General features: G+C 41.2%; 1 protein-coding gene across 1 annotated transcript in view; it reads right to left on the bottom strand.

Annotated features, from left to right (window-relative positions):
* uvrag (UV radiation resistance associated gene) overlaps positions 1 to 14,416 on the bottom strand; it is a 176,493-nt gene that overhangs the window by 84,316 nt on the left and 77,761 nt on the right. Inside the window, exon 12 of the mRNA XM_037688147.1 lies at positions 13,905 to 14,070. Within this exon, the coding sequence (XP_037544075.1) occupies positions 13,905 to 14,070 (166 nt within the window). The remainder of the gene's footprint in view (positions 1 to 13,904; positions 14,071 to 14,416) is intronic.

Below are 14,416 nucleotides of genomic sequence, written 5' to 3'. Positions count from 1 at the left end.
ATATACATACAGATAATTGTTATATTATACTTGCACATTATTATATACACATTTTTCATTCTTTTGTATTGTGTTCAGTGAAACTAATTTTAAATACAAAATTCCATCAATTCTCCTTGAAGTGTAATAAAGCTTCTCGTCAGTCATCTGAAGTTTAAAAGCTTCTTCTTTAAACTTTAAATAAACTTTAAAGGATCGTATACACTAAAGCAGTAACTTAAATTATTTTCAGAGCCTATTGTCTGACTTGAATCTACCCAAACTTACATTTTTCTGAAACTACATTCCCTAATGTCTAACCATGAAGAGAAAATCTATTATTAAATAAAAAGGTTAAAATCTACTTATCTTCATTTCTAAAGTCTTCTTCAGTAGGTCAAGTCATAAATATGGAAGGTTGGGCAACAAAACATTGTGCACAGCCTAGAATTCAGTATAGCAAGTTATTCACACTTAAAATGAATGGTGATGGTGGTGATGAAGTGAAGATTCAAAGAGTCTGCCGGCTCCCTTAGATAAATAAGTTTTGCGAATTGTCATTTTGTGTATGTGAATGTTTCTGTTCAGTGCCCTGAGACAACTTCTGTTGCGACTTGGCACTATATAAATAAACTGAAGTGAATTAAAACCAAATTGATTTACAAAATTGCAAAGTGCAAAATGTAGTTGCATGGCTTGCTGGACGCTTTGTCACAAACCTTAGAATTTGGTAAAACTACAACAAAAAACTATCCTACATTTTAGAAATTTTAAGTTTCTAACGGATCTCCAACAGTCACAGTCCAGCGAGATACAGGCTTTGTTAAACCCAAACACATGAACTGTGGCCAAAACTTCACGCACTCCAACGGTAAACATCTGACGCAGCATACAGCACATGTAGAGGGACTGTACAGTAGAAATGATAAGTAGAACTAACAGATCCCGCAGCTTTTCAGCCACCATGCAAGCAGGACTGACAGGGCTGGGTGCAAATCACCATTCTCTCCAATGCACATGGCACATAGTAAGAGGCATGAAACTACTTAAGCGCCAGAACAATGTCTTCTTTTCTTGGGGCTAACAGGTTCCTCTCATCCTAAACTGGCCTCCATCCTCTGGCAATCATACAGAACTCAGCACATCCTCTGACAGCTTCTTTTGTCTTTGAACCAAGCAGAAATGTGTAAATCCCACTCACATTCATCTTCCTTTGGCCGGCCATACAGATTTTCTAAGTTGTTTTTCTTCTACACTTTCGAACCTTTGTAATGGGTGACTTCTGGTCTCAATCTAACACTGGACATCTGGATCGCATCTCCCAATTTCTTTTCCACGCAATCAGAAACATTGGAACTGAGCTCTCCGTGTGAGCAAATGTGGGTGCAACATGTACAGTGATTGCAGAAAACTTCTCTGACCAGGACGATGTCGACTCTGTGATTCCAAAGAGTCCAAGACATCTTCTACAACTTTCTTTTATAAGGACAGGGTTAAATTCTGTCCATGTAGAGAACTTTGTTTGGATCAGCACAGGCCTCGAATGGTTTTTCTGTGGCAAGTATTTGTTGAGTTTTAGAAAAAGGCTGGCATAGTTTTATTTCACAGATTGAAATCTGGTCTCACACTAGTAGTTTTCACTGCAGTAAAACTACAGAATGCCACAGTAAACCAAAACTGTTTGTAAGAGCAGCAAAAAGGGCATACATATTTATCACACTGCAAATACTGGTTAACAGGGAAGAGACCAGGTTAAAACAATTGGTGTCTAATATGAATGTAGAACGCTGCATGGTTACAAATGTGTGTCATTTTAAATAAGTGTTTGCTTGTTGATTCAACCAAACTTTGAGGATATCCAGGACCACCTCACTCATCACCACTGGTTACTTCTTTCCGACACTTTCATTACCTCTTTTCGTAAACTTTCAGAGAGCAGCTAGATGGTTTCCGTCTCCCCACACATCATTGTGCCGTGTGCCTGCTGCCCAAGGGGCCTCAGGGTCATAAGCATACAGGGTGAAAGTTAACTCAAGTATTTGGCCCCATTCAGGAACGCCTAAGCGCAATCCTGGACCGTCATGTCTCTTCAGCAAGCTTTAGGTTAAATATCCGGCTTGGTAGGATGGGAAATGTGTTAAGTGACTTCCAGTGAGCCTCTCCAGCTGTTGTCAGATATAATTATCCACACAAAAAGGTTGTTGCTCAATCACTGGCTTGTCTGATAATGTCTCTCTTGGTTTCAAACACTTTCTCCTAGTTGTCTGTCTTCATAAAAAGTCAAACACGGACATGAAAGTGTCAGGGCTTACTTGCACACCCATTTCCATGCATGTGCCTTCACTGAAAAGAAAGAAAAATGAATGAAGCGAACATCTTTAATATCAGGGGTGTTTTTGTTCCCTGCCTTACTATTTCAAAAGCTGCTGATCTTGAGGTGTTGAAATAAAAAATGAAAAAATAAGTATGTGCTTTGTAGTCCTTTGTGTTTTAATAGATTGTTCATCTCAAATCAAGAAAATCTAAGACAGAACAGTTTATTTTGACAGTTTTATTTCAATGCAGTAGGAGCTTGGGATACTCATCATCCAACCATTCATTCATTTCTTCTTCAAGTCAAAGACTTTACAGGTCCAGGAGAATAATCCAGGCATTTGTTTCCTCAACGACACTATAGCTCCTGACAAAGCTTATGCATGCGCTAAGCTTCATTCGTGCTCATCTGCTTACACAGACTCATGTTCGTGCTGCTATCCGGCGTATTGTTTGTTTTTCTTAGTTCATAATCTTAGACCTTATGACTGTTTTGCTTTTACACTTTATCGTTGGATGTAACTGGGACCCTGTGTACATGTGGTACATGTGGTGCGAACGACAATAAAGAATATCTGATTCTGAATCTAAAGCACATTCACAAATGACACTTAAAAAAATAAACAGAGGCAGGGACGTTTTCTGGGTTTGCAGGAATCTGGGATGGACTATCACATAGAACAATCTGTACCTCAAAACTTGTGGAGAAGAAACGGACAATGGATGCTCCAGAGTAAAAAGGGGAGAAAAGTATCCATACTACTGCCAGCAACAAACATGGTTGTGAAAGAATTTTGAACCACTCTTCTTTACAACATTGCTACAGTCCATTGATGTTGACAGACAATTGTTTATACACAGCCCTTAGAAGGTCCCACCACAGCATTTCAATCAGGTTAAGGTAAGGATTATGCCTGGACCATTGCAACCCTTTGAGTCCTTACTTTGTTACATGTTCTGTTGTAAATTTGTTGCCATGACTGAGATCATTTTTCTGTTGACCTGGTTTGGTCCAAGCTTCATCTGTCAGACAGACTGTCTCACATTTACTACAACCCTCACGTCTACAGAGCAGCTTATGGTCAACTCAATGACTGCCAGGTCCTATGGCTGCAAAACAAGCCCGGATCTTCAGCCCTCCGCCACTAACCTTGAGAGTTTGCATGAGGTGTTTGGGTCGTGTTTATATGCTGTTTTGTTTATGCCAAACATGTGCATCATGGGTAAATATATCTAATTATCCAATAATGCTCCGTCGGGTCATCTGGACAGTTTCTTTTTTCTAGAGACCTGACTGAGCATTATTGGATTTGGTACCTGGATGATTGAGCATGAACTTTGTTGCCTTGAACCACTTTGGCTGTGGCTGTCTGCCTGGGAGGAGTCGACGGGGGACAGGATGGCCCCCAGAAACCATCTTATCTCCAGCAAACTGGTTGGTCCATTTAACAAGTTTACTGCTTTGTGGGGAAACGGTGTACTTGGAGCTCCTCAGACTGATGAAGCCCTCTGGATAGAGGGTGAAACGTCTCTATAAAAAAAGAAACTGTCCAGATGACTTGACTGAGCATTATTGGATTTGGTACCTGGATGAATGAGCATGAACTTCGGTGCCTTGAACCACTTTGGCTGTGGCTATCTGCCTGGGAGGAGTCGACGGGGGACAGGATGGTCCCCAGAAACCATCTTATCTCCAGCAAACTGGTTGGTCCATTTAACAAGTTTACTGCTTTGTGGGGAAACCCTGAACTTGGAGCTCCTCAGACTGATGAAGCCCTCCGGATAGAGGGTGAAACGTCTCTATAAAAAAAGAAACTGTCCAGATGACTTGACTGAGCATTATTGGATTTGGTACCTGGATGATTGAGCATGAACTTTGTTGTTATATCTAATTATGTTCAAGAAGTCTTGTGGTTCTATCAGATTCATCAATGGAAGACCAAAATGTTACATATTCTTTTTTTAAAAAAGAGCCATACTCCTGGCAACCCAACCCATACTTGTTCTGTATTTTTCTAATTGTACTCTCATAATTTTTTCCAATTTTAACTTGCTAAATGATGCATATGATGAGTCAGATGTGGCTCTTGTTTCTTTTTTTGTTTGTTTGTTTTTTTCTCCAGAGCTTTGTTTGGCTACTTGGATTATTTTGATGGGTTGTCCAATCCTGGGAGGATGGGCAACCGTCTTAAATGTTTTTCCACTTATAAATATTATTTTTCTCTGTAGAACGATGGACTCCAAGTTTGGAAATAGCCTTATAACCTTTTCCAGATTGATGAGCATCATCAGCTGCTTCTCTAAGGTCATTGTTGATTTGTCCTGCTTGGCAGTATGTTAACACACACCTGCACGTTTTCAGGCCAACAAACTGACAGCATGCCTGCTTTTACAGAGGTGGTCACATTTATTGATGATCAGGTAATCAAGTGCATTTGATTAGCAGCAACTTCTAAATGCTTTGGAAACAGTAAAGGTGGACTTAGTTTCATACATAGTTGTTCTTTTTTTTCTTGTTTTCATTAATAAACATTGTGATAGAGTCTATTGTGTTTTTCATACACTTGAAGTTACATTTAAATAATTTCAGAATCTGGTACCAGATTCTTTTTATTATTAATATGTCCTGTTTTACAAAGCCCTTGAACTGACAGAGGGTGTACTGTCTTCATTTTTTCCATGAAGCATCATGCGTTTCTCAACAAAACAATTTAAACCACATTCTGCGCACATTATAAAGGCATGAATAAAGAAGGTCCAGACTGATGTCTCTGAAGTCCTGAGTTCACAAAACATAAAATTTAAAAAATGAGAATTTTGCATCTATTCTACACATTTTAAGATGTTTCATTTCTATTTTTCTCTAGAATGATATGGACAAACACCCAAAATGTCTCAAGTGTGTATAAAAAACTGACCACGTTACAAACTGTTAAAAATTTTACTCTGTAAACTCTTTTTAATAAATGTCTTGGACACTGAAATTAAGGAATGTATATTACCTTAATAAATTGTAGATGGTAAAACAAAACTTGAAATAATGTGGAGATTAAATGGTGTGTATATGAAATAAAAGTTATAATAAAAATAATAAAAATAATAGAAAGTAATATTTTGTATTTTTCATACTTTATAACATACTGATGGAATAAAATGGTTATATGGTCTGAACTAATTTGTGAACTAAAATCATTTCTGATAAGCATACTCAAACTTTCAAATAAGTTACTTCTTAACACAAACTTAAAACTATAGCAGTACAAAAAATGAATGAATAAAAATCATATTTAAGAAAATAAACAAAAATTAGACCCAAAATATGTTGTCATTACCCACAAACATCAAGGCTACATATAATGCCAGGAAGAAAGCGGAGTGTAATATTTTTTCGTTAGTTTTTGGGAGGCAGAGCACTTTTTATGAAATGTTCATCACCAGTTTTCTCATGTGCAGCTTGGTTTTACATGTGTGGAACGTCTTGTGCATTCCACCGCATGTCCATCCTAGGCATGCAATTATGATCACAAACAGGTTTAAAAAAAGTTTTTTTTAAAAAGCCCCTCTTGATGCTTAGTTACAAGACCATAACACACACAAATATCAATTTAATTTCAATGTCCCTGAATGCTTTTACTGCTCCTCTACAAATCATCACTGACACCAACAGCAACCACAAAGCACCTGGTGAGGGTGGGTTATTAGTATATTTTTTGCTATGATTTATTGAATGTCAGCATAGTTTTCTTCAATTATGGCCATGTATTGAATCAATTAAAAAAGATGAGCTAATGCTCTGAAGGTAGAATGCCAAGTGGTTACAAGCCTAGAAGGATGATAAAATAAGATTACAAAATGTGTTGTGTAAATTACAGTGTCAGCTCTCTGAACACCTGAAAAAAACAGCAAATACTAGAAACTTCAATTTGCTACCAATGGCAACACAAAACACATTCAGAGGGGAACTACAGTGATTTCTCCTGTCTGAACAATGAAACTATGCTAGGAAAAAAAACAGTTGACATAAGGCATGAGTACCTTAACAGGACTGACATGCGAGTTTGTATTTACTGATGCACTTCAATGCATTTTCTCTCATTTATACTGCAGTAGTCAAAATCTGAACTTAAAAAACGAGGAACAACTTTGGTAAAATTATGATTTTATTATATCAAAATGCATCTACAACCTAGAAGATCACACAACTGGGGTGGCAGTGTCTGAGTGGTTAGAGCAGTCCTCCTCCAATGCAAGAGTTGGGGTTTTGACTCCACCAGCAGTCACATGTTGAAGTGTCCCTGGGCAAGACACTAAGCCCCTCATTGCCTCCGATGTGTGTCCCATCGGTGTATGAATGTGACCAAGCACTGATTATTCTTTGTACAGAAATAGTAGTGCTGTATGAATGGGTAAATGAGGGCACAGACTGTAGTGTAAAGTGCTTTGAGTATCTTGATAAGACAGAAAAGCTCTATATTAGTGCAGTCCATTATCCATTTAACTATCACAATACCATAACAAGTGGGTGTGATGTGGTCATAGCCTGGTCATAAAATGGGCATGGCAAAATCTTTCTCAGATTTATGACAACCAAGACGCTAATTGATATGCTTCAATCACACTCCATCCAAGACCCCAATCTGCTGTCGTGATGATAATAAACCACTACAACAATGCTACCAAAGTTTTGGGCAAGCTTAAAACCATCATTGGCTTGTTGTATAGTAGGGACCCCACTGGTTTCTCAACACCACAGTGAAGGCCTTGCCAAGACCTTAAAAAGACCACCGGTATTTATATGGGTGTATCCCAGGTGTGATGGGTTAAATGTAGAGAACCAATTTCACCATTGTATGGAAACATACAATTATGACAACATATAGCACTTCATTTATTATTATTATATCATGGTGCCTCCTTGAATCGCCACCTTATCGTGGTGGAGGAGTTTGTGCGCCTGAATGATCTTAGGAGCTATGCTGTCGTGGGCAATTATAATTGCCCCTGGTAGGGTCTCCCAAGGCAGATTGGTCTTAGGTGACAGGCCAGACAAAGAGCGATTCAGAAGATTTTTATGGTCATGACACAGAAAGGAACTTGGTGTCCCTTGCCCAGACGTGGGTTACCTTGCCCCACCCTGGAGCCAGGCCTGGGGGAGGGGCTCGTTGGCGAGCGTCTGGTGACCGGGTCTCTACCCATGGGGCCCAGTCGGGCTCAGCCTGAAGGAGCAGCATGGGTTTTTGCCTTCCTGTGGACCCACCACCTGCAGGAAGGGCCATAAAAGTTGGATGCGTGATGCTATGGGCAGTGGCCGAAGGCGGGGACTTTGGCGCTCTGACCCTGGCTTACCAAAGCTGGCTCTTTAGACATGGAATGTAACTTCTCTGGCAGGGAAGGAGCCTGAGCTTGTGCGTGAGGTTGAGAGGTACCGACTAGATATAGTTGGGCTCACCTTGACGCACAGCATGGGCTCTGGAACTGATCTCCTCAAGAGGGGCTGGACCTTATTCCACTCTGGAGTTACCCATGGTGAGAGGCATTGAGCTAGTGTGGGTCTACTTGAAGCCCCCGACTTGGTGCCTGTGTGTTGGAGTTTTCCCCGGTAGATTAGAGGGTGTCTTCACTGCACCTTCAGGTGGGGGGACAGGCTCTGACTGTTGTTTGTGCCTATGTGCCAAACTGCAGTTCAGAGTATCCAGCCTTCTTGGAGTCCTTGGCAGGGGTGCTGGAAGATGTGCCAGCTGGGGTCTCCTTTATTCTGCTGGGGGACTTCAATGCCCACGTGGGTAATGGCAGTGTGACCTGGAGGGGCGTGATTGGGAGGAACGGCCTCTCTGATCTGAACCTGAGCGGTGTTCTGTTGTTGGACTTCTGTGCTAGTCATAGTTTGTCCATCACGAACACCATGTTCGAACATAAGGGTGTCCATAAGTGCACTTGGCACCAGGACACCCTAGGTCGTAGATCGATGATACACTTAATAGTCGTGTCATCTGATTTGCGGCTGTTTGTTTTGGACACTCGGGTGAAGAGAGGAGCTGAGCTGTCAACTGATCACCACCTGGTAGTGAGTTGGATCAGATGGTGGGGGAAGATGCCAGACAGACCCGGTAGACCCAAACGTGTAGTGAGGGTTTGCTGGGAACGCCTGGCAGAAGAACTCGTCAGAGAGATCTTCCGTCAGAGAAATCTTCAACTCACACCTCCGGGAGCGCTTTAACCCCACCCCAGCTAAGGTGGGGGACAGTGAGTCTGAGTGGGCCATGTTCCGCACCTCGCTTGTTGAGGTAGCTGCCTTGAGCTGTGGCCGCAAGGTTGTCGGTGCTTCTCGCGGTGGCCATCCACGAACTCTGTGGTGGACACCCCGGGTAAAGACCTGGTCGAGGCTAGGACGGAACCCACATTGTTCCTCCTGGATCTGAGGTTCGACCAACGATCAGACTCACTTCTCCAGTACCCCTGAATAGACCTTACCAGGGAGGCTAAGGAGAGTGATGCCCCTATAATTGGAGCACACCCTCTGCTCCCCCTCACTAGGGGCCTTGAGGGGTCATGGGAGTTTGCCCATCCAGTCTGCATGTGTTTTGTGGACTTGGAGAAGGCATTCGACGGTGTTCCTCGGTGTACACTGTGGGGGGGTTCTCCATGAGTATGGGATTGGAGGCCCGTTGTTACAAGCGGTTCAGTCCATATACAAGCAGTGCGAGAGTTTAGTTCGCATTGCCGGCAGTAAGTCGGACCCCTTCAGGGTGGGAGTTGGACTCTGCCAGGGCTGCCCATTGTCACCAATTCTGTTCATAACTTTTATGGACAGATTTCTCAGTGCAGCCAGCTGGCAGAGGGTTTCTGGCTCGGTGGCTTCAGGATTCCATCTCTGCTCTTTGCAGATGATGTGGTCCTGTTTGCGTCATTGTGCTGTGAACTTCAGCTCTCACTGGAGCAGTTCACAGCCGAGTGTGAAGCAGCTGTGATGAGAATCAGCACCTCCAAATCTGAGGCCATGGTCCTCAACCGGAAAACGGTGGATTGCTCTCTTCAGGTCGAGGGCGAGGTTCTGCCTCAACTGGAGGAGTTCAAGTACCTCGGGGTCTTGTTCACGAGTGAGGGAAGAATGGAGCGTGAGATTGACAGATGGATTGGTGCAGCATCTGCAGTATTGCGGACTCTGCACCGGTCTGTTGGGGTGAAGAGAGAGCTGAGCTTTAAGGCAAGGATCTCCGTTTACTGGTCGGCCTATGTTCCTACCCTCACCTATGGTCATGAGCTCTGGGTAGTGACCGAAAGAATGAGATTGTGGATACAGGTGGTTGAAATTAGTTTTCTCCACAGAGTAGCTGGACTCTCCCTTAGAGATAGGGTGAGAAGTTCAGTTATCCGGGAGAGACTCGGCGTAGAACCGCTACTCCTCCACGTCGAGAGGAGCCAGTTGAGCTGGTTCGGGCATCTGATAAGGATGCCCCCTGGGCACCTCCCTATGGGGGGTGCTTCGAGCATGTCCAACTGGGAGGAGACCCCGGGAAAGACCCAGGACACGCTGGGGAGACTACGTCTCTCGGTTGGCCTGGGAACGCCTTGGAATCCTCCCAGAAGAGCTGGAAGAGGCTGTGGAAACAGATGTCTGGTCCTCCCTGCTCAAGCTGCTGTCCCCGCGACCCGACTTCGGAATAAGCTGAAGATAATGGATGAATGGATGGATATCATGGTGCCAAAGTTATCGGAAAATCATCCGTTGGTATAGAAAGGCCCAAGATTAAAAACATCCTTATTCTTATGTACAAGTCTATACCAAAACACAGGAAGAAATCCAAGGGTGGATGTGGTGGGTCCAGACACCCCCCATACACACAAACCAATCCAATGGTGGTTTGGTCCATTGTACACCAACCTGACAACACAGTGATGACTGAATGAGGTGAAGCTCCCATGAATAAATGCCAGAAGTGGCCATTCCTCATAAGTGGTAAGTGTAGTGAACAGAAGGTAACATGGGAGAATGGAATTTGTTTTCCTGACAGGGATTAGTTACATTATTACAAATTTACACCACCACCACCCAAACTAAAAAATTGTCTTTATTAAATCTTCCTGTTTATTGTCCCATCCAGTAATGAAAAATAATGTCTGCCCTTTCCTATTCAGTGTATGCAAGAGTAACCCTGTATCACCAACCGAACTGTACACACAGATATTCTTAAATAACGTTTTGAAGAATATAATAATGATATAATGTCTACAGTTGTTTCAAGAATGAGCATGAGACTTTACTAAACAGGTCAAGGTCTGTCCCAACGCCACCACCTCCTTCATGTTTGTCAATTTCAGTCCAAAAATGTTCAATAAAAAAAGGAAAGAGGAGTTTAAATATCTTTGAGAGGAAAAAAGTTAATGAAGTATTTTGTCTGTTTTGGTAACCTTGAATCTGGCAAGAATTAAAAACCTATGGAGTATAAAACTAGTTTTAGTTTAGTTAGTAAAAGCTTTGCATGTGAAAAAACATTATGGCATAATTCTCCTTTTGTTGAATTACACAAACACATAATAAAAAATGTGTATACAGAGGCTTGTGAGGTACAAAGGAAAATTTGGATATACGTGCAAGGGGTTGAGCAGTATCTGTGTTATCAGTAACACACACAAGTGCATGAACACACACATACTAAATTACTCAAGATGCTGAATTAAGAAAGTGTCTGTACCATGAAAACACAACTCACCTAGGAAAATTGATTTCTTCTAAATTTTAAGTGATCTTTGCCTGGTTTGATAATGATTTTGTTTCCTTTCCAGAGTAAAAGTTTCCTCATCTGACCTTTGAACAGCTGCACACACTGAAATCATTCAAGACAGCTCTTTACAGATTTGCATAAATGCACCGAATCACTCATGAAAGTACTGTTTACATCACAGCACCAAAGACAAATGGTTTTGTGCATTTCTAGTGAATCAAATATTCAGCTTCCTCATTAAAAATAATCACATCTAAACAAACACAGTCATGATTATACTCGATCTACCTCAGTGATACAGTTATCACAGGTTTGTGTGAATCAAGTCATCCACAGTGTGTTTATTTTAGGCATTTAGACAGTTTGTTGCCATTATAAGAATCTGAAGCCAAAAACACATCCACAGGATGAACCACATGCCACCCAAGGATGCCTTTCTGATGAAGGACGAACAAGGAAGTGAAAAAAATCACCAATTCATACTATACGACACAACTTTGTTTATAAAGTACTTTAAAAACAACACCGTTGGCCAAAGTGCTGTACACTGATAACACATAAACTCAAACATAAAAATTGTAAAAACAACTGAAACAGTAAAAGTAATGAACCGTTAAAATCATAAAAACAACAAACGGTAAAAAACTATAAATACATTATAAAACATTAAAACCAACATTTCAAGCTGAGCTAAAAGTAAAAATACTAATTATTGAACATACAATGTAATAAAATCTGGAAAACAACCATGATTCTGATTTTGGAATAAAAACTGAATGTATAATTTTGTTAGGATCAATGTTAAAATTTGATCAATTTATTTAATGAGTCAGAAAATAGGTGTGTTTCTACAGACACGTGTTTAAAATAAACTGCTGTTTGATTACGGCAGTATGTAAAAATTGTTGGTTTTTTACCATTTGTAAGCAGTTATGAAAGACTTTTGTTAACATATATTATTTAGTTTAAATGCACTTTGCAGTTTATGACTTCCTCTTTCGGCCTTTCCCACTTCAGGTGTCACCACAGCGAGTCATCATCCTCCATCTCGCTCTGTCCCCACTCCTACGACCTTGAGGGCAGCTGTGGCTGAGTGGTTAGAGCAGTCGTCCACCAATGCAAGAGTTACGGGTTTGATTCCACCAGCAGTAACATGATGAAGTGCTCCTGGGCAAGACACTGAACCCCTCATTGCCTCCGATGTGTTCCATTGGTGTATGAATGTGATAAAGCGCTGATAAGTCTTTGCATAGATCTAGTGCTGTATGAATGGGTAAATGAGGGCACAGGTTGTGTTGCAAAGCTCATTTCATTTTAAAGTTCATCATCACAGCAAACAAGAAGGGGCTCAGAGCCGATCCTTAATGCAATCCCACCTCCACCTTGAAACTATCCGTCACTTCTGTGAAGCCTTCTGGATCGAAGGCGAAACATTTCAGCACAAAAAAAGAAACTGTCCCGATGACCTGACTGAAAAATGTTGGACTTTATACCTGGATTATTGAACATGGACTTTGTTGAAAACTGGCTTAGTTATAAAAATTCAACCTTACGAGGTTTTAGCACAGTGTTTCCCCAACAACGGCACTCCATCATGTCAACAGAACTTAGCGCCCTGCCTATAAAATCCTGAGTGGAGATTTTAGAAGCAGGATAAACAGTTCAGACCTAGCATTAGTACTGTAACGCTCCGCTAACAGCAAAGAAAAGAGCTGCCCAAGGAGCTCAGAAAGATTATAGATGTCTATGTTAAAAGGTAAAGACTACAAGAGCATCTCCAAGTAGCTTTGTGTTCTTCTGCCCACCAACAAAATTAAAACGTACAAGGATCATGGGAGAGTAGCCAACCTGCCAGGATGTGAAGGCAAGAAAAAAAATCTTCACTAGGTTGATCAGACTGATAATGTGAATAGTAGAAAAGGAGCCAAGGATATCTTTCAAAATCGTTCAAGCTGAACTCCAAGGTCAAGGTACGTACATTTTTGACCGCAGCATCTGTCCCACAAGCTCCATGAAAGAAGACCCAGAAGGGTTTCTTTATTAACAAAAAACACACAAAAACCAGACTAGAATTCATCAAAACGCATGTTCACAAGCTGCAGTTTCTGGGACAGAAGAAACAAAAGTGGAGCATTTTGTCCAGGTGCACCAGTTGTGCTTAGTGTCGTAGAATGGTACAAACACATTTCTCCACGACTGGTTGTGAGAAAGACGTTACTTTGTAGCTGTTTCATAACTCATATAGCTGTTCGTAGAAGTGTAAAAAAAAAGATGGTTGGGTATTTGTGTCCGTTTTCAAATCAGTCAAGCAAAAATAAAAAATAAACCCAACCCACAAACAAATGTCTTTAACAAAATTCCAAACATCACGAAGACCTAAACCACTAAAATATTGTTAAAAAAAACAGTTTGAGTATATTAAATGCTGTGCAGATATTTATTGGTGGAACTGTGGATTACGCATGTGTGCATAGAGGAATGCTGGAAGGAAACTTAAAGAATCCATCCAAAAAGTAAGTCAAGCGCCACTCTTGGATCCTCCAGGATGAGAATGACTCAATGCAAAGCAGACAACTGCTGAAAGAATATTTCATCCAAGAAAGAATTCTGTCCCTGAGAGCTTTGACTATATTCTAACAGACAACCAGCTGGATGCAATGAGGAGTAACCTGCTTATTTGAGGGTATTTTACTTAAAATATACACGTGGTGGTACAATGTTTTTAAGGTAAATCATGTTTCTTCTCATCTGGCAGAGTTTGATTTAGGAATATGGTTTTGAATAGCTGTATTACAAAAATTGCAAATGAAAGAGAGTACATCAGTGTTGTTGTATCTATGCAAGTACTGAAATTATGGTCTGGTATTTGGCGTTTCCCGTCTTACTTACTCTCTCTCCTTCTCTGTGAGTCTGTCAGTGATTGTGTCCTTGATGGAAGAGCGTGAACCTTTGTGGATCACCGGATAGCGAAGAGGGATCTGAAGGAAACACGAGATCATCAGGACCAGGTGTGCCGTGTAACCCAGGGCGACCGCCACACTCCCGTCGTCTTTAGCTGAGGCACAGATAGGATTTTATTCAGCAGACATAAAATGTTTAACTTGTTAATTTATCAGCGAGCTCCTGCAGAATCAACATCAACACATCAAAGCCTCTGACCTTGAAATTTAAACCAATTCAAACTCAAACCGGCAGCAGATTATTCACTCCGGAGTGGGTATTTTATTCTGTTGAAAACTTCAAAGCAACAGAGCACAGCAGCATCCACCAGCGTTTGCTTTGTTTGGACTTTTATTACATGGAAAAATAAACTAGAGTGACACCAGATTCACATTTTGTGGATCCAAACAGAACATACTCTTCCATCAAAAGGCAGCTTTGTAACCAAGTATCCAAACGCT

The sequence above is a fragment of the Nematolebias whitei genome, chromosome 14 (assembly GCF_014905685.2).
Source record: "Nematolebias whitei isolate Nwh7 chromosome 14, NemWhi1, whole genome shotgun sequence".
NCBI classification, from domain to species: Eukaryota; Metazoa; Chordata; class Actinopteri; order Cyprinodontiformes; family Rivulidae; genus Nematolebias; species Nematolebias whitei.
This window is presented reverse-complemented; position numbering and strand designations above follow the sequence as displayed.